This window comes from Chiloscyllium punctatum, chromosome 38, assembly GCF_047496795.1.
Source record: "Chiloscyllium punctatum isolate Juve2018m chromosome 38, sChiPun1.3, whole genome shotgun sequence".
Taxonomy (NCBI): domain Eukaryota; kingdom Metazoa; phylum Chordata; class Chondrichthyes; order Orectolobiformes; family Hemiscylliidae; genus Chiloscyllium; species Chiloscyllium punctatum.
Genome location: NC_092776.1, coordinates 53776992 through 53803775, shown reverse-complemented (window position 1 = coordinate 53803775; position 26784 = coordinate 53776992). Strand labels below are relative to the sequence as shown.

General features: G+C 39.2%; 2 protein-coding genes across 2 annotated transcripts in view; one reads left to right on the top strand and one right to left on the bottom strand.

Annotated features, from left to right (window-relative positions):
- fam13c (family with sequence similarity 13 member C) overlaps positions 1 to 5060 on the top strand; it is a 120455-nt gene extending 115395 nt beyond the window's left edge. The window contains exons 13-14 of the mRNA XM_072557877.1: positions 51 to 152; positions 1370 to 5060. Of these exons, the coding sequence (XP_072413978.1) occupies positions 51 to 152; positions 1370 to 1502 (235 nt within the window). The 3' untranslated portion in view covers positions 1503 to 5060. The remainder of the gene's footprint in view (positions 1 to 50; positions 153 to 1369) is intronic.
- Positions 4782 to 26784, bottom strand: part of phyhiplb (phytanoyl-CoA 2-hydroxylase interacting protein-like b) — a 64122-nt gene continuing 42119 nt past the window's right edge. The window contains exons 3-6 of the mRNA XM_072557878.1: positions 24589 to 24785; positions 13409 to 13583; positions 8627 to 8744; positions 4782 to 5921 (exon numbers count right to left, since the gene is read on the bottom strand). Of these exons, the coding sequence (XP_072413979.1) occupies positions 5387 to 5921; positions 8627 to 8744; positions 13409 to 13583; positions 24589 to 24785 (1025 nt within the window). The 3' untranslated portion in view covers positions 4782 to 5386. The remainder of the gene's footprint in view (positions 5922 to 8626; positions 8745 to 13408; positions 13584 to 24588; positions 24786 to 26784) is intronic.

Below are 26784 nucleotides of genomic sequence, written 5' to 3'. Positions count from 1 at the left end.
ATTTGCACAAGGTAACAGTGCCAAATAATATGTATGTTTGCTTTGTACAGGCCCGAGTTGTTGGAACATCTTCACGAAACTAGAGTGGAGAAGAAGAAACTCCGCAAAGCGCTCCGAGAGTTTGAAGAGCAATTTCTCAAACAAACTGGAAGGTAAGTCACGCTTTTAAAGTTTGTCAGAAAACCAGACTTCATTCACAAAGAAATAAAGTGTGATGAAAAGCTTGGGACATATTTTCATTTGTGGTGGGGGGGAAAAAAGGTTAAAGTTACAAACAAGAGGTGAGTACTAATCTTCCCAGCCCAGTCACCGTTTAAAGAATACAAACCAAAGGTTGTAAATTGCTAAAGTTTATTTAAATATTTGCTCCATTTTGCCGTTAGATCATAACCAGCATGCATTATGAATAGGGCCCATTGTGTTCAATTTGGAGGAACCTTTTGTTTAAGAAATGTTAGTTTCATCGTACTACCCAAGGTGATTTGCCAAGATTGAGACAAAGGGATTTATGCGAGATGGTTAAAATAAATTAATCATGAACACCTCTTTGGTCAAGATGAAGTCGCAAAAATGGCTACAGTTTTAAAAACCAAGCTGAAAGGAAATCTAGGAAATGTTGTTAAGAAAGTTTGAGAAAGTGAAGTGTGCTAAAGGCCACAAAATCAAATTGAGCTATTCAGAAGGGAGGCAGATAATTTGCTTTGCTTTGAAAATAAATGCATCTGAGGATATTGAAGAAGGGTAAAAAGATCAGATCAAAAAGATGGTGGCTCACTAGTTAGCGTGGTTAATACTGCTGCCTCGCAGCACCAGGGACCCGGACTCCATTCCAGCCTCCGGTAACTGTGTAAACTCTGCACATTCTCCCAGTGTCTGCACGGGTTTCCTCCGGGTGCTCCGGTTTCCTCCCACAGTCCAAAGATATTCAAGTTGGGGATTGGCTGTGGGAATTGCAGGGTTTTGAGGATAGGGTAGGTAGGGTGGGTCTGGCAGGGTCTTCAGAATGTCGATGCAGACTCAATGGGCTGAATGGCTTGCTCCCACACTGTAGGGATTCTGCAAGCTTGCACAATGTTGCAGTGAGCTCAAGCTGACAAGTGGCTAGATGAGTAACTTGTCTATGGGATGCTGAGGTTACTTAGTCTTTGCTTCTTTCTGTTGCCCTAGAATTAAAGGCAAAAGTATCCGTTCCCCCACTTCCCTGTGGAGATGCACCTTTTTTTTTTTGCCTTACTCTATTGATAGTAGAACTAAGAACAGCTCCTTTAGAAGTGATTTAATTTACATATAGGCCAACAACCCCTTGCAGCACAATTTTTATTAAACTGACCTTCTCTGGAAATGGTAGTAATTGCACTTTTTCTTGTAGGAATGTACAGAAAGAGGATCGCATTCCAATGGCTGAAGAATACATCCAGTACAAGCATACAAAAGCCAAACTTCGATTACTGGAAGTACTCATCGCTAAACTGGATGGTACAAAAACTGTTTTGAGTTCTTAAAGATGAACTTTACTCAGAAGACAATTTTTTTTGGTCTTTAAAACAACCAGAGGAAATTATTCAATCCTTTCTAAAATTCTGGATATTGGATCCTCGCATTTGTGCCATAGAAACACTTTTTGGCTGCACTTTATTAATTACTGAAGTCTGAAAATTCCAACAGTGACACGAGAATGAACATGAGGGTTGTTGAGCAACTAATCAAAGTCACTGTCACTAATGACGACAAACTTTACAAGATGCACTGACGATATTTTTGAGTAGGTAGCTTTGAGAATTTTATGAAATAAATCCTATTCTGGATTATGATAACACTCCAAATAGATAATTATTTCTTGGCAAGGCAAATGTTCAGGAGGGAAAAGTGTTTTGCTTGCCTCTATGTGAAACATCATAGCACTTTATTTATGTCATTGTGGGGTTAAAAAGTGTGTTATGTCTACCAAAAACTGCCTTTTTCACATTTTGATGGTTTCTTCATTTTTTTTTAATCACATTACAGGTTAAATATAATCAATTTCTTGAAGGGAGAAAAAAGGAAATTCAAAATGAATTTACAGTTGTTTGTACACCAATCCCTTTTTTAATGGCCATTTATTTGTATTCATTTTTGTATTCAAGATATGGGTTCGCATATCTTTAGACTGGCCACTAAAGGAATTGTCATTTATCATTTTGATAATTATTTGCTGAAAGATGTTTGCAATTTAGAACATTTGTATAGTGTGTAATTCTGAAATTACCATATTTTTGCATGCATACTGTCCCTGCAGCATCGTTAAACATCTGTGTGTTAAGGTTTGGCTGACTTAAACTAACCTGATCAATCTTCTCAGCAATCCATTGGTTTTTGAAAAACTGTTATTTAATTAGGTAGATTAAGAAAGTCATTTGAGCCTTTGAAGTTCATTATTGAAAAGAACCCAAAATTCCTTGAACCTAGTCTATATTTTTAAATTGAACTTTGCCTTCTCCACAATGATTTGACCACTTAACACCATGTCACTAATACAGATTAGGAGTCGTGGTTTCCAATACAAATTCTTTAAATACTCCACTTACCTAGGAGCTCTTGAGATACAGTGAGTGCTCCTATCTCTGAGCTGGAAGAAACCAAGTTCAAATCTCACCCGCTCCACAAGAATCTCATAACCTTGCTGAATAGGCTGATTAAAAATATCTTTACTCCATTTACCTGCTCTCACGAGTGAATTTGGGTGCTTTTCTTTCAGCCAATTTCTTGTCAATCATCAGGTTTTACCTCTAACTTTGATCAATTTCAAGAGGCAGAATCCAGCATAACGCTATCAGCTTTTTTTTTGGAAATTAGCACAATAAAATCTGGTTTTCTGCAGACTTTTCAGAAAGTCATTTCCTCGATTATAAGTAGGTTAATATTGTGCAAGTACATCTGGTAAGAGATGTAAAACCAGAAGCAAAATATGGCTGGTGCTGCAAGTCTGAAATAAAAAAAACAGAAAACACTTTCAATACTCAACAAGTCAGGCACCCTTTGCAGAAAGAAAAACCTTTTGTCAGAAGGACTTGTTCTGAACTAGTGTTATTTGCAGAGATATAAAACTTGGATTGATGCTTGTTTTCTTCGAAGTTTGTTTTCGCTGTTAGCAAGACATTCCCTCTGCATCTTTCAGATCTTATCCCTTTTGGTTTGAACCCATGTGTCTCAGGACTTTGTCAGTTTGATCATGTTAAGGCCATTTCATGATCTTTAATTAGAGAGGACATGTTACTGAATATTTTTCTGCTGTGATTAACCAGCAGGAATTATTTTCAGCCTGTTTCAGGCCCACGTTTTTCATCCTTTTCAAGTACCTTCTTTAACCTCCTCCTTACTGTGCTAGTACTGCTGGGCCATAATTTGCTAATATTGCTTGCCATTATTTGTGCACTAGATGATTTGTTATTTTTGGGTGGTGAGGAGCAAATACATGGTTAAACTCAAACTATCCAAATGTTGCTATCCCAGTTGTATCATTCCACCACCAGCTTCATAAGATGGCAGCTTGCTGTTTGGCTTACTTAAAATGCATCACCTATTGTGAAATTGCAATCGGTACAAACTAAAGTCATTAGTCAAGGTACATTTTGGTCTCCGTTCGATTTTTCATGATTTTGGTCAGTGTTATGTACTCCAACCTCACTAGTACTGAACTACATGCTGCTTGTCTTGTTCACCGAGGTTCTTGATGACCAATTTCCTTCACCACAATATTGTTAGCTCACATTTGTAGCAATATGCCATGCAAAAACAAAATGTAAAAACTCAAAGTGCAGCGGTAAGTCCAATTACTCTTGGATTCACTGCCAAGCAAATGATAGTTGATGTATTCCTGAAGATTTCAATGCACCCTCATTCTACAATATTGCACGATTTCCTGTACCTTAACTTTGGGTTGTTTGTGGATGCCCAGATACCTTTGAATTAGAATTAATGCATCCCTAATTGAGGAGGAGTACAACTACCTCCATCTACTGTTTCAATCAAATTCCTTAAGCTAATTCTTCAATGACTTGAAGCCTGCTTTGTTTGTTAACCTTTGGTTATTTCAAGTCTGCACATGTTTATTACAAAATTTAATAATTTTATGGGTGCTACTATCCAAAGCTGCCACTGTCTAGTTGAGACTTTTTTTAAAAGAAAAAGTTACATTTGACGACTTAAGTGTTTATAACGTGTGCAAAGCTCTCGAATGTATGCAGACAAAACTGGGTTTGCCAAAAATATTTCCAGCCAACCTGAACTTCTCCATAAAATGGGAAAGAACACAATCTTTGTTTGGTTCAGGCATGCTGTTAGCTACAGTAAGTTAAGCAGTAGAACGCAGATTTAACCTAGGTTGGAAGCAGTTGTTCAAAATCCCATTGACAGTGACAGAATTTAACTCAGGTTTTTAATTTGTACCACCTTTATAAAAAAATCCTGTTTCATATTCTCCCAACTTCAGATATCAAATCTGGAAGCAATGTTTTAAATGCTGTTAATTTCCCATTCTTAGTTGAAATGTGTGTTTTCGAAGTAACTTGAGATATTTCTTTTCCTAGTTGGGGACCATTCAAAAATATTGTTCGTTGTTCCAACCTGTCTATGCATGGGCAAAAAATGAATAAATTATAAGCTACTGTTTGGTTAAGCAAAGTAATGCTGGCACTGTGTATTTCTTTGTCGAAAGCAATGTAGCTATGTAAGAATTATAATGAACTTAAATGATATTAATGTTATGGTTGGTGTTGAAATGTAATAAATAGGATAGTAATATCTGCATTTTACAGCCATTTAATTTTTAGAAGCAGTCTAGTTTCATAACACGCAAATTACTACAAAATGCTCTGTAGTTGATCATCCACCCAACTGTAAATCTTTTGGAACAGTACAAATATTTTTCTATTGTTACATTTATTTTCTTCAAATACAGCAATTTTAAATGTTTCTTATTAACTAGTTATTACAGGTAATGTGAACACTATGAACAAGTTGGAAGTGTCAAATACTGTATTTCTATTTTGCAAGATAAAGTCATGCTGCCAGTGTAACCTTCATGCTTGCTCCAATCAATAGTTCTCCATTCGAGGTTAAATACTTGTTGTAGAATACAACGTATAAGCGATAATTTTTGTTTTGTGAGAGCACGTTAATATCAATTGTATTTTCTCTTAAAGCAGGAACTTTGCAGCAACTTTATGGAGTATCTCACAAAAAGAAACAGACATTTACATATTCCATAAAATGTTTCAGTAAATCAATCAACCAGTGGGTAAGCTTTTGGTGAAAAGCTGCATCATTTGCATGCTTTCACAAGGAAAGAATTGAAATAACACAAAATGAAAACTCTTATTGTCAGTAGTGTGAAAATTATAGTGTTCAATTAACGCCCAGCACTAATGTTACAAGTCTTGCAACTAGGATCTTTTTTTGCATTTGCTGTGGATAAACTCATTAGCTGATGGCCACTGATTTCAGCCACGCTACCAAGAGAGAGATCTACTGGGTCAGTGTAGATTATTTCTAAAATAGCATCCTGCGCATGATGATAAACAAGCCTATCATCCTCCTCCGTGCATGTCAGGAATTTGTTGTCTGCAATATTTAGCTGAGGGAGTCGCTGCTTGCAGAATTCATCTCCCTGTGATCCAATAGGTGCAATAACCAGAATAATGTAGTGGTATGCTGTATACATGCAATAAAAATCTCCAAAATAGAGGTTAGTATTCTGGTTGAAGAGTTTGCTGGCAGGAATCTGAAAGCGGTATCTCCCGTAAGGTGAATCGTGGGGAGGTTTGCCAGTGTTAAACTCAGTGTTGCAGCTAAAGAAGATGCCTTCTAGTTTGCCACTGATGGGAGAACCATGACTGCCACTGTTATCTTTTATGGAAGTTTGCATTATTTGTCCTTGATGTTCTCTGAAAAAGTAATCATCATGTTAGTAATGCAGGGGTATTAAACAATTTTTACAAGTTTAGATTACTCACTGTCCAAATTTACAACAATGCTGGAATACATTTCCTGCTTTCAAAAGATACTCCAAACAAAGAATTCTTAAATCAGATGACACTATTCAATCTTTCAATCCATACATTAATGCAAGAACTTCACATATTAAATATGTCTCCATAATAACAAGTAGTTCAAATAATATAAAAGTTTGAAGTCCTTGCTCCTATCCATCTCTAATTTAGGTTAGGACCAATGTCATTGAGTTGACATGTTAATGTTTTACGATATGCAGTTAATCTAAAGACTTTTTTTTTCAAGCAAGCTTTTTACAGAGCTGAGTCTGTATGTAACTCCTGTAAGTTTTAAATTTAAAAATGTTTTTTTTTGAACATGGTGATTAATACTAGAATTTCAATGAGAGGTGTGCCTACATTTCTGAGTAAGCCATAAATTTCATAACCGTGCAAACATGCTTATAAACATAAAGGAGAGATGTTAAGTAGGTGGAACCTACTGATCCGAGGGAGAACAGTGTTCTGAAATGAAGGACAGGGAGACTGGGTACAGGAAGCAAAGAGGAATAAGCCTGAGAAAAGGATTACAAGTCAAGATACTTGAGAGATGGGACATGATTTTCTATCCAGCCAGGAGCTGCAGCATTTCCATGAAGTAGGGGAGTAATCAGACAAGCAGAAGAATGAACCAACAGGGAAGGGAAGGGAGATTTTTAAACTTGACAATGAATTAAACCTCTGTGAGGGGAGAGGATACTTTCCTCCTCATTCATTTCCAATAAGCTAACCATCATGACCGTCTCCTATTAGTTCATGGTTGAAAATGTAATTGTGTTCTCCCCCCACCCCCTCCACTAAGGCTGCATTCTCAAAAGTAAATAGTTTGGAAGCAGTCCACATAATTTGCAAATCTTAAGATTTTGGTCATCTACCAGAACTCCCAACTCTTTCACTGAACACCAGGATCAAAGCTGGGCCTAGTGTTGGTTGGTAGTCGGGGTGCAATTTTGGGCCCTATTCCTCGGGAACGATGAATTGGCCCTGGATTGAGTCTAGAAGAGTTTCGTGAGAATGATTCCAAGAATGAAAGACTTAACATATGAGAAATGTTTGAGGACTCTGGGAAGGCCAGGTCAATGAATATATAGGTTCTTGATTGCCAAGAGGATGAAAAGTTATGGGGAGAAAATGGGAAAATTGGGTTGAGAAACCTATCGGCCATAATTGAATAGTAGAGCATCTTGATGGGCCAAATGGACTAATTTCTGCTCCTGTTTTACGGCCTTACAGGTGACTTTAGTCTCATTGTCCACTCTACATCTGATCTGTACACGAAGGCTACCGTTGCTACTGAAGGTAACTTTCCTGGGATCCATCGTGCATACTTGAAATAGATTTAATGTGCTTGTATGTCAGCCTAGTGATCCCTTCAGAAACTTCAGCAGGTGTCAGCAACCTATACTGTGGTCTTCAGTGGGACTAAGTGTTTCTGTTTAATTATAAATTATTTTGCTATGGAGCTGGAAGCAAAGGTACTAACAACAGTGCTGATTTAGAATGTGGGTACCAGCCCCAGTAAAACAGTAAAGTAAAAACCAAAAGAACTGTAGATGCTTTAAATCGGAAACACAAACAGAAGTTGCTGGAAAAGCTCAGCAGATCTGGCAGCATCTGTGAAGAGAAATCAGAGTTAACGTTTCCGTTCTGGTGTCCCTCAGAACTGAGTAAGCGTCACCAGACCCGAAACATTAACTTGGATTTCTCTTCAATGTTTCGGGTCTGGTGACGCTTACTCAGTTCTGAGGGACACCAGACCGGAAACGTTAACTCTGATTTCTCTTCACAGACGCTGCCAGACCTGCTGACCTTTTTCCAGCAATTTCTGTTTTTGTTCCCAGTAAAATACTGCTGGCTTTCCACTAAGTGCCATAGATGTGTAGAATATAAATGGGAAAACAGTTATGAAGTAACAAAGTTGCTTTACAAAACAGTATGGTCATTCCACACCAAACTAGTTATGTTAAGGATTTAATGGGGTCATATTGTATGGGAACACATGTAAATAAATTTAGTGCTCCCTAAAGAATATGGATTATAAGGCTTTCAGCAACTGAAATTGTGAAACAAGTAGTTAATAAATCTTTTTAAAATATTCTACAATAACCAGGTTATGTTAATATACTTCGATAATTTTCTGGTTACTTCTGCAAAGCTATTGATCCCCTGAAGATTGTTGGAAACTAATTATTTGCAATTAATCTTGGTTCCTTCTAATATTTTACTGAAGTTGTTTCATTTAGTTTAATATTGTTTTGTTAGTTCACCAATAAGTATTACAAAATAATTTAAATCTAAGTTGTTTATAAATTTTATTCAATTACCAATCGATAGCCAGCTGTAAGTTTGTTTATAAATTAAAATTATGATGTCTTAATTCACAAGACAGCACCAAATGTGTGCACGCACTTACCATCTACTTGTGCGCGCACACAACTTTCTTCTTCTAATTACCATGATCATTAAAAAGGTTGTGATTTACAGCTTTTATTTTTTTAAAAAGCATTCTTCCCCTCAGTAGTCACAGAGTTCAACACAAGTAGAAGTTACATTTAAGTTTTAACAATAGAAATTTAAAGCAGCTTGTGATTTTTTCTTACCGAACATAGTCAAAATATTCTTTGTGCTGGTTACGATAGAAAACTGAAAACCTCAACATGCGTTCTGAAATTGCTTCAGCTTTTTCCATTAATTGTGTTAGGTGAACCTTGGAATAGTCTGTAGCATAAACATGACATTTTATTATTAATACTGCACTAGGTTTCAATTTTATACCAAATTAAATTTCTGGAAACTTATTTAGCACTGTTTGAATTCTAGCGATATGCACATGAAAATGTTTACTTTGGGGAAAAAAAAGCATCAAAATTGACTTTATTTATGATTTGCTTTTGACTAAACATTTCTCATTAATAAAGATGGAATGCCAGACAGACACAAGTTGTTGAGTATGTGGAAACAGAAACTGAGATGGAGTGGCTTGCATCCCCTCTCTTTCCTCACCCCCACCCCCGCCAACTCAGTGGCAAAGCTGTGGCAGAATTTCAAAGCTTGGAATGTCAAGGAGGGACTGCATGATGTGATTAGAGGGTGATCTAGAATTCGCAGATTGAGGAGTGAGCCAGAGGTGCTGTTAGGAGAGTGTCCAGTAATGGTGTGAGCTGGGATTGAGTGAGAGTTGAGATGCATAAGAGTGGCTGGCAACAAAGGTGTGACTAAATTGTGAAGAGCTGTTTTAGAGCTGTCAGACAGTGTTACAGGAGGAAAGGTCCATCACAGTAAGTGGTCCAAGTTAAATGCTGATAGATCCCAGTGACACCATGGGTGGTAGTTCCTACGAAGCCATTTCTGGAACACCAAACTTCTCATTTGCCAATGTAAGCGAGCTCTCTAGTGGCAGACATCTCAGCATTGACTCAGATTTTCCAGTCCCAGTAGTAGCCAAAGTGTGGTACTGGAAATGCACAGCTGATGAAGGGCTTATGCAAGAAACAATAATTGTCCTCCTCGCATGTTGCCTGGTCTGCTGTGCTTTCTGTGGGGTCACCTTTTTTACTCTAACTCGCCTGGAAAATCTGAGTTGTAGCTTCAGGTTAATAACCTTTTCATTTAGAGCTAAGAATGTTATAAATGTAATAGGTTTCAGGCAGATAAAATAAGGATGGTTGTAAAAGAAAGGATCTCCTGAGAGAATGAACGGTAAGAGTGATGAAACAATAAATTATGTAAAAATGGGACAAGTAAAGAAATAAGAGATTCCTCTTGAAGAGGTTATGAACAACAGAATACAATCATACAATAGAATGACAGAAGGTTTATGGCACAGAAAGAGGCCACATAGCCCACTGTGTCTGCAGTGGCCAAAAGCTCAACATTTGATCTGCAGCCCTGAAGGTTACAATACTTGAAATGCCCATCAAGACACCTTTTTAAACCAAATTTCAATGAGTTGAGTACGCTGGGATCAACCCTTTCAGGTAATATTGAGCTCCAGACTCTGGGTGGAAAAATGTTTCCTTACCTTCCCTCTCTTCTTTCTCCCAATTATTAAATCAATGCCCTTAATATCACTGATCTTTATGCTAAGGCCCTTCCCATCAATGTTCTCTGTAATTTTCCCTGAGTAACAGAGGCTTATACAAGGGAAGGCTTTGTATCAGCACGCCAACTGGACCCTGTGAGGAGTTCTCAGCAGACGAGCAGCCATGCAGCTTTGAGAAAACATTGCTTCCCATTTAAAAAGCAAAAACAAAGCATTCAACTTGCAAAGTAAGGGAAACAAAATTGAGATATCAAATAATAGCCTGAAAATGTCAAATTTAGTGTTGAATCTTGAACGCTATGAAGTGTTTAATTGAAAGATAAAGTGCATTGAGTTTGGTGGAACATGAGTAGGTCAAGAACAGAGGTAAAGGAGGCTGAAAATAAGATGGAGTTTTAAAAGACAGGCCACCAAACGTTTGGAGGTCAAAACTCTTTTTCTCAGACTGCTTTTATAAAAGACCAAATGTGTCATTCCTCACAATATAGAGCAGACAGTGTAGTGAGCAGTATAAAAGTACACCATAAACGAACACTTGATCAGGAAAGCGAGTTTGAGGCCTTGTAGTGGTGAGGAAAGAGGAGGCCAAAGAGAGTAACTCTTTAAGAATGGTGTTGGAGATGATTTGAGAAGTGAACTCAGGTGTTCAGAGGGAACAATCCCTTCAGGATGCTTAAAAGGTGTCAGAGTTAAGCAGTTGCTTCATGCATCCCAAACAGGATAGAGTTGTATTGGTAAGGCAGTACTCATCTCTGAGAAGCATCCTGGATAGCAGCTAGAGTGATAGAGTTTTAAAATAATGAGGAGCGAGTAAGGGTTTAGGTAATGGTAAACCTATAGGCCTAAGGAGGAAAGAACTGGCTATAGAGCAGTGAAGTGACTTAGATAAAAAATAAGAAGTGGATCAAGAAGCAGCAAGTTTAAGGAAATGACTAGATTTAGTGACTAAAGTGATGAAAGTTAAAGCTAAGTACATTACATATAATTATGCAAAGCATTTACAACAAAGTACATGATAAATACTATGGACATAAATGGGTTTGATTTAAATTTTAACCTCAATATGTAGTTAGTGACCAAGCCTTTTTTCCCTGATCCAAGATGGCAGCGGAATTGGACTCCTGAGCCTGAGCTCATCTGCTCTGACAGCTTTTCTTTCTTCTTTTCTCTGTTTATTTTTAGGTTTTTTTTTGTCCTCTGCTTATCTTCTGGAGGCAGCCATGGCAGGGGACCCAGAGCGGTGACTTTGCTGATTTGGCAGGACCCTGAAAGTTGGCAGCATTGTGGAAGTGCTGGGGGTCTGGAATGGGACTTGTGGCAGATGGCAGTCAGTGACGGGATGGCAATGTAGGGATCAAGCCCAGCACAGGACAGAGAGGATTGCTGTCGGCGGCAAGATGGCAATACAGAGGTGCGGGGATCCAGAGAGCCAGCCCAGCATGAGGAGAGAGTAAGCTCTTGTGGGGAAAGCTGGAATAACTGCAGGCTCATGGCTAAAGAAGGACTATAACTTAAAACTTTTGACTTATTTTTCTACTTTCCATCTAAGATTTTGTACCTAAGCTGGTACCATGAATGGCAACATTTGTAAATTTTTCACTGTGCTCCTGTACTTGAGAACACGTAAGAATAAAACCCAAGTTTTAAAAGAAAAAGGTGGAAACTAAATATTTTATGATACAAGTAAAAGAGTAGAGTCATAGAGATGTACAGCGTGGAAACAGACCCTTCAGTCTAACCCATCACCTCTCTAGCTTCCCACAGAGTTTTAGGATACACATGATGAGGTCCTGGGGATTTATCCACCTTTTTATGTATTTCAACTCAACCAGCACTTTCTCCTCTGTAATCTGGACATCTTGCAAGGTGTCTACATTCTATATCCTCCATATCCTCTTCCACAGTAACTCCTAATGCAAAATACTCATTTAGTATCTTACCCCCATTTTCTGTGGGTCCACACAAAGGCCGCCTTGCTGATCTTTGAGGGGCCCTAGTTACCTTTTTGTCCTTAAATGTATTTGTAAAATCCCTTTGGATTCTCCTTAATTCTATTTGCCAAAGCTATCTCATGTCCCCTTTTTGCCCTCCTGATTTCCCTCTTAAGTATACTCCTACTGCTTTCATAAGCTAAGGATTGAGTCGATCTATCCTGATGGTTTTTTTTCTGAGAGTTAAGAATCCTTGGAACATTTTCCTCAAAAGGTGATGGAAGCAAAGTCTTTGAATATTTTTAATAGGAAGGTAAATAGATGTTTGAAGATTTCTCTGGTACTATTTCTTTACTCATATTGATTTCTTTAAATTCCTCCTTCTTGCTGGGTTTTCTCCATTTTTTTTTTGTTTGTTTGTGGTGTCATCTACTAGGAAGACAGGCATGTCTTAATTAGGCAACCCCTTTATTTTTACCCATCAATACCTAGTTCTGGTTTCTACCACAAAAGGAAAACATGATTTTCACACGCACACTCTCTCAGAATCTTATGTCTTAATCAAGTTGCCTCTTATTCTTCTAAACTCCAACAAATACAAGCTCAGGCTGTCCAATCTTCCCTCATAAAACACCCTACCCACACCAAGTAACAGTCTAGTAAACCTTCCGTAAGCTTCCAACATGCATACATTCTTCTTTAAATAAGATGATCAGTACTGTACACATTACAACAGACATGGTCTCACCAATACTCCATAGAAATAAGGGATAATAGCCCTACTTCAGTATTCAATTCCCCTTGCATTAAATAATAACATTCTATTAACTTTCCTATTTGCTTGCTACACCTGCAAACCGACCTACAATTAATACACCAGGATGCTCGGATTCCTCTACATTTCAGAGCTCCCCAGCTTTTAGGGAGTCTTTCTGCTTAATTTTTATTCTTTCAGCCAAAATTCACTCAGTTTTCTAGATCTTTGCCCACTCACTTAATCTACCTATCTATTTCCACTTGGAGCTTCCTTACATTCTCTTCACAATTCCAAACCTTTGATCCCTTCATCCAAGTCTTTGATGTAAATTGTAATAAGTTGAAGCCACAGCACCAACCCCGTGCCACACCATTTGTTACCATATACAACTTGACAAAGACAAAAAAAACTTTGTGTTACTGTCCACTGATATTTCCCACACAAATGACAAACTGAACCAGAGAAGTAGGGTTACACCCGAAATGTTGACTTCCCCACCTCCTGATGCTGCCTGGCTTGCTGTGTTCTTCCAGCCTCTTGCTTGTCTACCAAAGAAATATAAAGCCAGAGTGATAAATGGTAGGATTTTTGCAGAGCTTGAATGTTTTCCCGAATAGGTCTTTTTAAGAAATTCATTTAAATATAATTTTACCTGCAGTACAGAATTCCACAACTTCACTCCAGTCAGAGACTGTATAATCTCCATCACCTTGTTTTGATGCAGTCTGAACAGCCACAGTATACTCTGTTCTGGGACTCAAGAACCAGTGACCACGCACTGTCATCGGCAAGGGGACTGCTTTTGCCACTAATTTGGTTGGAACATCCTACAGAAGAAATGGAATTCTGATTTGTCAAATCGATCAAGCATGAATACTGCATATCATCAAAGCCAATGTTTTTCCTGAATCATTCAACTTACAAACACTTTAAGTTCAAAAGAAGCCAAATGCTGTTGGAGTTTTTCTTTGTTCACAAAAGTTGCATTATGAAACAGATTACAAACCTGAAGCCATTATTGAGTGAAACAGACATGGGTAAGTCAGAGTGTCTGTGAGAACTGAGATTTCACCCTTCAATTTATTATGATTCCAATTGACATTACTACACAAGGCAAAAGCCACAATGAGATCAGATTTTGCCTTGTTTAACATGGCGATCTTTCACTTGGGTTTAAGAAAAAGACAGTAAGACTTTTAAACAAAGCAAGTAAATAAAATAAATCATTTCAAGGCATTTTAATGACACAGACTAAAAGATTGCAAAACAAACAGCAAAACAAAATCCCATCTATTCCCTAACACCATCACTTTACAGTTAGTTAATAAAAGAGAAATTTCCTTTCTCCACCAAATCTGCTGGTTTAACTTAACCACTTTTTTCTCCGTTCTTTTACCATGAACTGAAACCTTTTCTTTCAATATTCTTATAACTGACAGCTTAGACTTTTTCAGTCTTTTAATAATCTGCATATTTCTAACCAAACTCCTGGTCCTTGAAGCATTACAAACTGAATTTGTTCCCTGAGGTAATTTATTCCCTTAACTGTTATGACCAATCTCCTCTCAAGGAGAATCTATTCTACCATCTGGCCCTGATCAGGTTTCCTTCAAACTGCACAAAAGCCTTTCTTTCTATCTCAAATTAATAAAATCAATCTTTGGTTTGCTTTTGTATTTAGAATAATCAATGTCTTTCAAATGCTTTCTCTCTCCTATTGTAAAATCAAGTAATATAAACAAACTTCCACTAAGACTCAAGGAAGCACACACTAATCATCACTCAGGAAAGAGTGACCCAATCGAATTGTAAACCTTTTCACAAAAATATACCAAAACCCACTTGTCAGTAGCTATTTACAAATCATCCACCTTTCCTCACATTTGCCCCCAAAGAAGAATGGAACTGTACCTTTAAAAAGCATTTTTGTTGAGAAATGTAACTCTTTTTCACATATTCCTATGGCACATTAACATTAATACCATATTGATATCAAATGCACAAAATGAGTTTCAAGGAACCATAATTTCCATAAGTTCATTTGCATCACAGCACACAGTTTCTTTCATATGTGCACTAAGCATGAACAATTTTAAAATTGTATGATTGGAAAATTAAAGCTCCACTGAAACAGCCGTTACTCTTGTCCTGAAATTTTTCCAAAAACAAAATTGAAGGATTGTGATCATATTAACAAGTTTCTTCCACATTATTGGTGACATATACTTCAAAATGATGTAGAGACAACAAAAGACTCAATCATCAATATTTCTCTTGACATGCAGTCAATATCTTTGAAAAATAACTTACAGGCTGTTCCATTACTATCTTGTCATTTGTAGTAAAACAGCACCCATATCAATGTCATTGCATCGACAGCCAGGTTTTTCACAATTCGGTGTTACTAAAACTGGTGCAGTTATCAACACAGCTTTCAAGCTCTCAAAAACATTATGATATACTTGTGTCCACTCAGATTTTCTGTCTTTCTTTAACAAATTCATTACAGGAACCACAGCAGTGCTGAAGGTTAGGAAAAATCTGATAAATCAACATCATCGTCGTCGGTCTCTCAGAGATGACTGTCTTCCATTCTCAAGGCGAGTCTGCAGGTGGCCAGCAGTCTCGTCGTTCTTAAGCTTACAGACGGCCTTCTCTACATTGTGCAGTGCATAATTACTGAGCTTGTGGATTACAAAGATTCTGTTTCGGTTAGCACAAAGTTAATGTGGTAACGAAAGTGGACTCATATCCTATTTCACGTTTCCCCAGCCCAGTGTTTTTATAAAACCCGACTAATTTTATAACACACCCTCCTCGCTCCCCCCTCCAACCTGATAAAACATGACAACGTAATGCAAAATTCAGCATTTTGTCCTTGGTATAGGAAAATCCAAATCAGCCCTTACTTTCCCATCTCTAGATGTTGCTTAGTCTTGTCCCACAGTATGACTCAAAAAGGTCACCTTCTCTTAGGCAAATTCGCTCTTAGCCAGATTTATACCCAATTGGCTTTTTGTAGGCGATTAAGTAGTTCAGTTCTTCCCATGTTTGCCTAAAGACAAATCATCAATGAAAACCACGCAGATACGCAGTCCTTCAATAACTTTACTGGTTAATCACTGGAACGTTGCCGGTACCTTTGCAGTTCAAACAGCGTGATTCTGCATTGAAGAGTCCAACCGGGGATGTTTTTAAATGATGTTCCTCTGGCTGCATCAAACAATCCCTTTAACAAGATGATTTTGATGACAAATCATACAATCTTTCAATGCAACCATCCAAAGGGTGTGTTATAAAATTATTGGGGGTTTATAAAAACACTGGGCTGGGGAAATGTGGAATAGGATATGAGTCCACTTTCTTAACCACATCAACTTTGTGCTCATCAAAACAAAGTCTTTGTAATCCATCCAGTTTCGGCATCATCATGATAGGCGAGCTCCAGCCATTATGATTCAATTCCGTAATGACATTGCCCATCATGAACTTAATCTCTTTCCTTATGTTAATTTCTTTGGATTACATTTAGGAGGATCTTGTTTTATACATAATGCATTTCCTACATTAACATCATGAACAGCCATAACAGTTTTTCTTGGCCTTTTCACAGACATTGACCCAGGATTTTGTAATAGCCTTTGAAAGCCACTTAGTCATTTTTAAAAGAAGATTTCATATTATCCTAACAGACATTTTAAGTACCCCGTACTATCCAATCTGATTTGTGCAAGATCAACTTTTGCATGTACAATTTTGGATTCACTCTCCAATTGTTCTGATATTGTAATTTTACTTCCTACTTCTTTTCACTATGATAAAAATACATTTCTCGGGACTATTATAGAATCATGAAGTCAAACAACACGGGAAAGAGACTCTGCAGTCATTGCCCTGTCATGGTATCTCTTCAACATGTTAAAATGACACATTTACTGATGCTTTGTTCAACATGGAATATTTACTAAATCATATAGAATCATAGAATCCCCACAGTGCACAAGGCGGCCATTTGGCCCATTGAGTATGCACCAACCCTGTGAAAAGCATTCCACCCACACCCATGCATTGGCAAGGGTTTCAGAAAATATTAACACAAACCGTTCCAGGGAAAAGAAACTTCAGTTGTGAGAATAAATTTGTAAAGCCAAGACTATTCTCATTAGGGAGGAACCAAACTAGAATTCTAGAAACTCTATTACTTTCAAAGTAATAGAGTCATAAACTTTGAAATCAAAAGGGTTTTGCTACAGCAGATAAAGAGAAACTGTTTCTATTGACAGAAAGGTTAAGACCCAGAGGGCATCAGTTGACATACAAAAGGAACCAGAGAGTCAGAGTCATACAGCACAGAAACAGACCCTTTGGTCCAACAAATCCATGCCAACCATAATCCCAAACTAAATCAGTCCCACCTGCCTGTGCTTGGCCCATACCCCTCCAAACAGTTTTTTATTCATGTACTTATCCAAATGTCTTTTAAATGTTGTAACTACACTGCATCCGCCACTTCCTCTGGAAGTTCATTCTCTGTGTAAGTAAGTTGCTGCTCATGTCTTTTTCAAATCTTTCTCCCTTTACCTTAAAGATATGCTCCCTAGTCTTGAAATCCCCCACCCGAGAGAAAGACACCTGCCTTTAACCTTATTCAGACCCCACATGCTTTAAAAACCTCTGTAATGAAGGAAAACTTTTTTATGCAGCAAGTTATAAAAATCTGGAATGTACTACGGTAGTGTGTGGTGAAGATAGGTTGAAGTATGGGATTTGCTTGGTAAATGCAGATACTTATCATTTCTCAAGTGTGCAATATTATCCGCTTCGACAAGCAATTTTCCTTTTTGATCCCAAAATGGTCTCTCTTCTCCAATTAATATACTTTTCTAAATGTGTTCCTCTTCCTTTTGTCAATTATATGTTGAGCTGGTTTCCCATTCATTATGGACTTGCTACCTGTGATATGCACCTCTTTTGGTGCATCTTGTTTTCCACCTCTTTCATCGTCCAGGGAGAAGATAAGTGGGTATGTGCGTGTGTGAGAAAAGGTACTATAATTTACCACAACTGTATCCTAACTATCTCACCCTTTAAGGCAATACCTTTATTTGATGAAAGCATTGTCTGTGAATCTTTGATTCTAATTTACGCTGAGCAGATCTATGCTTCATCCACCAAAACTGATCCTTAAATTAATTTTACTCGATATTAGTTTGTCTCCTTTTTCTTAACTAACATGATAAAAGTGATCACTGTTCCTTAACTGCTCGCCTGGCACTTGATTCACATTTTTTTCCAGAACAAGACTTGTAATACTTCCTTCCGCTTTTGGCCAGAAATGAACATTCAGCTGAAAGCACCTTGAGAAACTTTTGTCTTCTCCACTATTTCTATCCCAGTCTATATTAGGGTAATTGATGTCTTCCCTGCCATTGGTGTTACCCTGCCCACCAGAAATGGGTTGCACATGAAAAAAGAAGCAATTCCAGTAGAACAAAGCACTTTTAAATTTTCCATTGTCACTTGACTGATTTATTCCTGTACAGTGAATGGCTAGAAGCAGAAACTACAAGCTGAAATCCCAGATGGTCTGTTAATAGCTGTGCCAGAGCATTGACTCAAGTAATGTATTTATTATATTCATCAGTAACTGTAATTACATTCTAATACAGCAATCTCAGTCTGGACAGGCTTTCCAGATTGCATTGTTAAATAACGATTTGTGACTTTTTAAATCTTGCTTTAAAATATGGATGACGCAATTAAACAAAAATATTTCCATGAAACAGTAACCATTTAGTTGCCAGATCTGAAAAACATTTACAAATATTTGCATATTTTGACTTTTATCCTAATATTTATTGTCTATTTTACACAAAAATGTATTACAACATAGGCAGAGACTGGGATCTATGTTTAATAACATCAAACACATACAACATGGTTATAATGCTGCTGGACTATGTACATGGTTGTTGACTGAGTTTGGGGGAGGCACTGTCTCTCCCTCATCCTTCTACTCCTTGCACATGTAAATGGATGTCCCCAGACACACAATTGTCAGTGTGGAGTGATCGGAATTAGGCAGATCTCAATAGCAATGAGATCCTTGATTGGGGTTGTTAACCTGGGCCAATTAGGAAGCCCTGACGGATCAATATAAATAGATGATAGGTCCCGTACTTCCCGCGGGAGCCTGTGCCCCACAACCTGAGCCGCCTCCGGAATTTTAATTTTGTTGCTTTTAGGGACATAAAAAGGAGGGCCCTGTATCGACTGCTGCTGCACACCGTCCACCTCTTCTCCCTCATCCACCGTCCGGACACGCCTTGGCGTGCCCATTTGCCACCGGGCGGCGGAGATCCCCAGTGGAGGGCTCTCTACGCGGGAGTCCTCCCCCTTTCTCTCGGGGATCTGGGGTGGAGGGTGCTGCACGCAGCAGTCCCCTGCAACCGCAGGTTGCGGTGGTTCACGGACTCCCAGCCCAACTGCTTGTTCTGTGGCGCTGTGGAGTCCGTAGACCATGTATACATTGGGTGTGGGCGTTTGCACTCCCTTTTTGATTTTCTTAAGAACCTTCTCCTCTGTTTCTGGCTGCACTTCAGTCCCACGCTCCTGATCTTCGGGCACCCGGTACGGACGAGGGAGGGCAGGTCCGAAGACCTCCTCGTGGGTCTGCTCCTGGGCCTGGCCAAATTGGCCATCAACAGGTCCAGGCAGCGGGCCGTGGAGGGGGTCGTTAGGGCCGACTGCCTGCCCCTCTTCCGGGGTTACGTTAGAGCCCGGGTGTCCTTGGAGAAGGAGCACGCGGTGTCCACCGACACCCTGGAGTCGTTCAGGGAGAGGTGGGCGCCGCAGGGAGTGGAGTGCATCATTTCTCCCTCCAACTCTATTTTGATCTAGTCCCTACCCTCCCCTTCACTGTTTTGATCACACAGCATTGCCCTGTGGTTTGAAGGGCAGTGCTCGTCACTGGCCACCCGGGTGTTTTTCCTATCTTCCTGGTGGTGGAAATTGAATAAAGATTTGTGCACTTTGTGTCTTTCACTGTGTCTCACACCTGCACACACGCACTATGGGTGCAGGGGATAAAAATAAGCACTACCGCACTTAGGTGGTAGTGTGGGGGTTAAGGGGAGGAAAAAAAAAAAAATAAATAAATAGATGATAGGTCCCGTACTTCCCGCGGGAGCCTGTGCCCCACAACCTGAGCCGCCTCCGGAATTTTAATTTTGTTGCTTTCAGGGACATAAAAAGGAGGGCCCTGTATCGACTGCTGCTGCACACCGTCCACCTCTTCTCCCTCATCCACCGTCCGGACACGCCTTGGCGTGCCCATTTGCCACCGGGCGGCGGAGATCCCCAGTGGAGGGCTCTCTACGCGGGAGTCCTCCCCCTTTCTCTCGGGGATCTGGGGTGGAGGGTGCTGCACGCAGCAGTCCCCTGCAACCGCAGGTTGCGGTGGTTCACGGACTCCCAGCCCAACTGCTTGTTCTGTGGCGCTGTGGAGTCCGTGGACCATGTATATATTGGGTGTGGGCGTTTGCACTCCCTTTTTGATTTCCTCAAAAACCTTCTCCTCTGTTTCTGGCTGCACTTCAGTCCCACGCTCCTGATCTTCGGGCACCCGGTACGGAGGAGGGAGGGCAGGTCCGAGGACCTCCTCGTGGGTCTGCTCCTGGGCCTGGCCAAACTGGCCATCAACAGGTCCAGGCAGCGGGCCGTGGAGGGGGTCGTTAGGGCCGACTGCCTGCCCCTCTTCCGGGGTTACGTTAGAGCCCGGGTGTCCTTGGAGAAGGAGCACGCGGTGTCCACCGACACCCTGGAGTCGTTCAGGGAGAGGTGGGCGCCGCAGGGAGTGGAGTGCATCATTTCCCCCTCCAACTCTATTTTGATCTAGTCCCTACCCTCCCCTTCACTGTTTTGCTCACACAGCATTGCCCTGTGGTTTGAAGGGCAGTGCTTGTCACTGGCCACTCGGCTGTTTTTCCTATCTTCCTGGTGGTGGAAATTGAATAAAGATTCGTGCACTTTGTGTCTTTCACTGTGTTTTACACCTGCACACACACACCACGGGTGCTGGGGAATAAAAATAAGCACTACCGCACTTAGGCGGTAGTGTGGGGGTTAAATTAAAAAAAATAGATGATTTCAGAGGATCTCCTTGTGGGTCTGCTCCTGGGTCTGGCCATAAAAAGATCCAGGCAGTAGGCTGTGGAGAGGGTTGTTAGGGCCGACTGCCTGCCCGCCCCTCTTCCGCGGTTACGTTAGAGCCCGGGTGTCCTTGGAGAAGGAGTAGGCAGTCTCCTTTCTTCTTGGTGGTGGAAATTGAATAAAGATTCAGGCACCTTGTGTCTCTCACTGTGTCTCACACCTGTGCACACACAACATGGGTGCTGGGGAAAAAAATAAGCACTACCGCAGTTAGGCGGTAGTGGGAGTTAAAAGGAAAAAAAAGAAAAAAAAACTAAAAAAAATGATTTCAGAGGAACTCCTTATGGGTCTGCTCTAGGGCCTGGCCAAACTGGCCATAAACAGGTCCAGGCAGCGGGCCGTGGAGGGGGTCATTAGGGCCAACTGCCTGCCCCTCTTCCGCGGTTACGTTAGAGGCCGGGTGTCCTTGGAGAAGGAGCACGTGGTGTCCACCGACACCCTGGAGTTGTTCAGGGAGAGGTAGGCGCCACAGGGAGTGGAGTGCATTATTTCCCCCTCCAACTCTATTTTGATTCCCTACCCTCCCCTTCACTGTTTGATCACGCAGCATTGCCCTTTGATGTGAAGGGCACTGCTTGTCACTGGCCACTCGGGTGTTTCCTTTCTTCCTGGTGGTGGAAATATGAATAAAGATTCGTATACCTTGTAAAAAGAAAAAGAAAAAAAAAATAGATGATTTCAGAGGATCTCCTTGTGGGTCTGCTCCTGGGCCTGGACAAACTGGCCATAAAGAGTGGAAACTGAACAAAGATTTGTACAACTGTTGTCTTTCACTGTGTCTCACTCCTGCACACACACAACATGGGTGCTGGGAAAATATAAGCACTACTGCAATTAGGCGGTAGTATGGGGGTAAAGAAAGAAGAAAAAAAGGAAAAAAGGAGAAAAATATAAATAGGTGATTCAGAATTCTCATCAGTTCATGGACTGACTGTGAGCTGGCTGGTCACAGAGAGTGTACTGACTTGGTGACAGGATACTGGCCTCTGTGCAGTTATTTCACAGCAGCATTCTCAAAATCAGTTTGTTCAAGAGATGTCAACAGGAAGTCTTATGGACTTTCCAGGGAGAATAATTTGAAGTTTTTCAATTTTCACGTAACACTCAAAATGGTTTCTCAGAGAGGCTGCAAAAAGCTAGACGGGGGGCTTATCTCTTCACTGGCTACACCAACTGAACTCCAAACTATACCAAAAACGTCATTGCTTCTGACAGCTATCAACTCAGGCATGTGACACTCGTACATTCAAGCAGTTAGCTCAAATCCTGAAAATGACAGTAAATCCAGCAGTTTATTAGATTCCCCTACAGTATGGAAACAGGCCCTCTGACCCTCTGAAGAGTAACCTACCCAGACCCATTTCCCTCTGACTAGTGCACCTAACACCATGGGCAATTTAACATGGCCAATTTACCTGACCTGCACATCTTTGGAGTGTGGGAGGAAACCGGAGCACCCGGAGGAAACCCACGCTGACATGGGGAGAATGTGCAAACTCCACACAGAGAATCGCCTGAGGCTGGAATTGAACCTGGGTCCCTGGCACTATGAGGCAGCAGTGCTAACCACTGTGCCACCGTGCTGCCCACATGTTATGTGCCATTCCACAGATTATCTGCCATTCCACAGATTATAAACCTCGTCTGCTTATTTAACTTAAACCATGACTTCCAGAAAGAGGATTTGAAAAAGTGTTCCTCAACATCCTTTCAGTGACGTGTTAAAAGAAACCAATCCTCAGTTGTCCACCTGAACCAATTTTCACAATCACTTAGACTGGATTCCTAAAACAAAAATGTCAATAGTGGAAGCATATTTATAACAATGGGGAACAAAACGGTATGACCCACATTCAGGTGCAGGTCAGGTGAATTGACCATGCTAAATTGCTCATACTGTTAGGTGCATTTGTCACAGTGGGGTGGGTTACTCTTCGGAGGGTCGATGTGGACTTGTTGGGCCGAAGGGTCTGTTTCCACACTGTAGGGAATCTAATCTAATCTCTCTAATTTGTAATGTGTATGAGATGCCTTACATATAACATGCATTTCTAAATATAATTCTTTCTCTCTGCACACTCTATGAACCATATTTAAAAACTTATTTATTATATTTACCATCTGGTTGAGAACTACACAGCCTTACTGTTTAAAATGCTATTCTGTCTTTGAATCAACACCTCTTTAATTTGTGCAGGTAACTGATATTACCTGGCACTTTCGTAAAGCTCTTTCCAGTTTACCATTCCAATTTAGAAACAAGAGACAGGTTTACATCTGATGGCGGATGTAAAGTCATGATTTCATGCTAATTTTCAGGAAGGCAAGGGAGGTCAATCCAATTCTACAGCACACGTGACAACATTATTCATAGTTTGCGAATTCCAAGTGATAATCCCTCTGAACAATTCTGAATTTTTGTAGAAATGCAATAAAAAATAATGATTGATGAAATCCTGTAACCAGAGTTATATGGTTAAGATGAAAGCTTCCAAAACCATTATGGTCATTGAAATCATACCCAAGAGTACTCGAAACAGAACACCAGTGTAGAATTTGTTTGTGAACACACCCTAAATTCTTTCCAGAATAATGTGCCTGTCTTGAAGTTTTAATGCTTCACTGTTAAATATGTACAACATAATGCTTTTCATTTGATGTAGAAGCAGAAATTCATGCATAATTGCTGCTCATCAAGTTACCTTTCAATGACAATCAAACGATGACTGGCCTCCAGACAGCTTTTCTCACTTCTCGTACAAACATAATCCAAACTCATCTTACTTTGTTATAACCCACATAGAGAAACTGCAAATTTAACAAAATTTACCAAACAATTCCTAAATGAAGAAATTACCAACAAAGTTTCACTCCTTCAAATTTTGCTGCAGAATCAACAGAAAATAAGCATAGTTTAACTGGCAAATGATACTCAGTTAAAAAGGAAAATCTCACTTGAAGGAATTTAAGCAATTAATATGCATCTTATACGACCATGAGCATCCTTATCACTCCCCACACAACTGACTTCTGGTATGTAGGATTTTGCATTTTACCTCAATCAATTTAGCTCTCAATTCAAGTATATTCGCAGTCATATTCCATCCAAGGTCCCTGTTTATGGTTAGGAGTGACATGTTTCTTACTATCCAAGAAATTTACAATGATCCCTTTATAATTTATGCAAAATCCTAAAAGTTTTATCAAAGCTTATTAAAACAATTAAATATTTCCTCAGCATTTTAAATAAATTATGTTTTCTTACTGCGCTGCTTTTGGGTTAAAAATCATCACATACTCCAACAGGATATATTCTGCACAAAATATCATCTTTCAAGAGTTTTGAGTTACAAGCTTTAATACTGTACACAGTGACAAGGTACAATACACATACAGATATCTTTATTTATATTTGGGATTGCTTAGTAAGTCAACAACTACCTTTCTTCTTTAACAATGTCTGTCTCAGCAAGGGAAGCTTCAATTTTTACAGTAACAAGTCTCTAATGAGAATTATTTTGTTCAACTTGGGTCCATGAAGAATTAAACAAAGACTGTGGTTTTAAAGCTATAAAATAAAATATTGAGAATTAAGCAAACAATTACAATACAGTACTTTACCTTGTGCTTGAATTTATTGGAATTCTTTGTTTCTTTCTTATTAAGATCAATGAAGTAGTGTGTGATACGATCTTTGTATTTTGGATCCATGCTCCACGAGATCTTGAAAGAATCACATGTGATATTACTTATTTTTATGTTATGTGGAACAGCAAGTTCTTCCATCTCTGCAATGCCACTGTCTTGCGATTTGTTCCCTGTGTGAAAACAAAATCCAAGTATTTTTAAAAATATTGATGATATAATTACATAAAATAGATAATTATCAAGCAATTTAAACAGGAAGTTAGAAAAGATTTATAGTTTCAATTCAAGCATTGTTCAATCAGCTTGCAATATCTACTTGCCTAACCTAGGCTTGATGATTGATGCAGTGCAAAAATTCCAGTACTAAACTGGGATGGATGGTGGATCTTATCAATTTCACAGTACTTCAATGCTGTGTCTACTGGCTATGGCACAGTGTTCTCCAACTTACCTCACTGATTTGATTAGGACACAAATTCAGCAATTGAATACAGCCATTTTAAAAGTGCTCTTACAATGTTTAACATGATACAAATCTCACTACTTTGAAGTATTAATAGTCTTCTAATAAAATAACTAACAAAATAATCTGCTAAGCGTAGTGTCTAAATCAATTGTGATGTGCTTTTTTTCTCAAACACAGGTTGGTTTTAAAACTACATGAGCCAAAGATATTAAATAGTAATTTATACAATCTCAATTCATAAATCATCAGCAGTAAAGTTCTGCAACATACTCCAGCCCTCAAAGTAAGTTCTCCCCATTTGTAATCTTCACCTTTTAAACCAGACTTGGATTTTCAAAAATTTTTCAGCTACTTTAATTCATATTGTAGTATTAGCAGCCTTTACAGCACATCTTCAGCAATGTGTGGAGACTGCTTCGCAGAGCTGTTGTATGAGTAGATGTTTTTTTAAAAACTCGCTTTAAACAGGCATCATTGAGGTGACCAAAAGTTAGGTTAAATTTGTTTTAGGTGACTAATAACCAGCTTAACAACATCTGAAATGATACATGCCATTAATTATCTAGCAACATCATGCTTTTGAAAAAAGATTGCAAAAGAAAACTAAACGTAATAAAATTGTTATATAAGGGCTAGACGTACCAAGTTAGTTTACAATAGCTCTGAATAATTAAAGCAGGAATCCAAATTTCACTCCAACGATATGGTGGTGGAAAAATAAACAAACAGTTCATTTTTAAGTACTTTTAAGCATTCTGAAATTTCCCAAGGCACTTCATGGAGCATTAACAAACATAATTTGACATCAAACCACACAGACAAATTAAAAGACTGATGAAAGATCAATGCTGGGATGCTGTTTCTCTCTTGGCTGCGATTCATATGAGTACCATTTGTAGACAGAGCAAAAACCATTCATGAGCAAAAAGAAAGTCAACATACTGGTAAGCTACAGAAAGCAACAGCCAGTTTCAAAGACGGCACTGCAGTAAGAAGTTTAAAGAAGTGTTTAAAGAAGTTCTTCAGATATTCAATAAATAGTAAATCCACAGACAGACAAATAAAGAATTGCTCCCCCTGGTCCCAGATGTGTTTTGGACGAACTCATTGAAAGACACCAGCGGATGAGAAACAAGAGGGAGCCATGCACAGATTCTTCATGTATTTTGAAGCTAATAATGCTGGAATAAGCAGATGTCATTGCCAGTGATTTTCTGGCTCCAATTGTACAAATAATAATGGAATCAAGCAAAGGTGATTCCATCCAGTTCTACTGTAGAGAAAAGATGTTGGAAAAGATGGAGTAAACAATGTGAAAGGCAGCAGATATGCCATAATGCATAAGAATAGATAATTTACTATGATTACATGGGGCAGATGAAATTTAATGCAAAGAAGAACGAGTTGGTAGAGTTTGATAGAAAAAAATAGGAAATGCAACATAAAATAATGGGCTTAATTCTAAACAGGGCACAGGAATAGAGCAACTTGGGGGTATATTTGAAACCACAAATTGTTAAAGGTAGGTGATTGAGAATGTGGTTCATATGGCATTCTGGACTTTATCAATAGAAGTACAGAGTCCAAAAGCAAAGTTATTATGCTGAATTCATAGGTACAGCCTCATGCAAGTGGTCTACTGTGTCCAATTGTGGACATCACAATTTCAGGAAGCCCTCAAAGCTTTACAGCCAGTGCAGAAA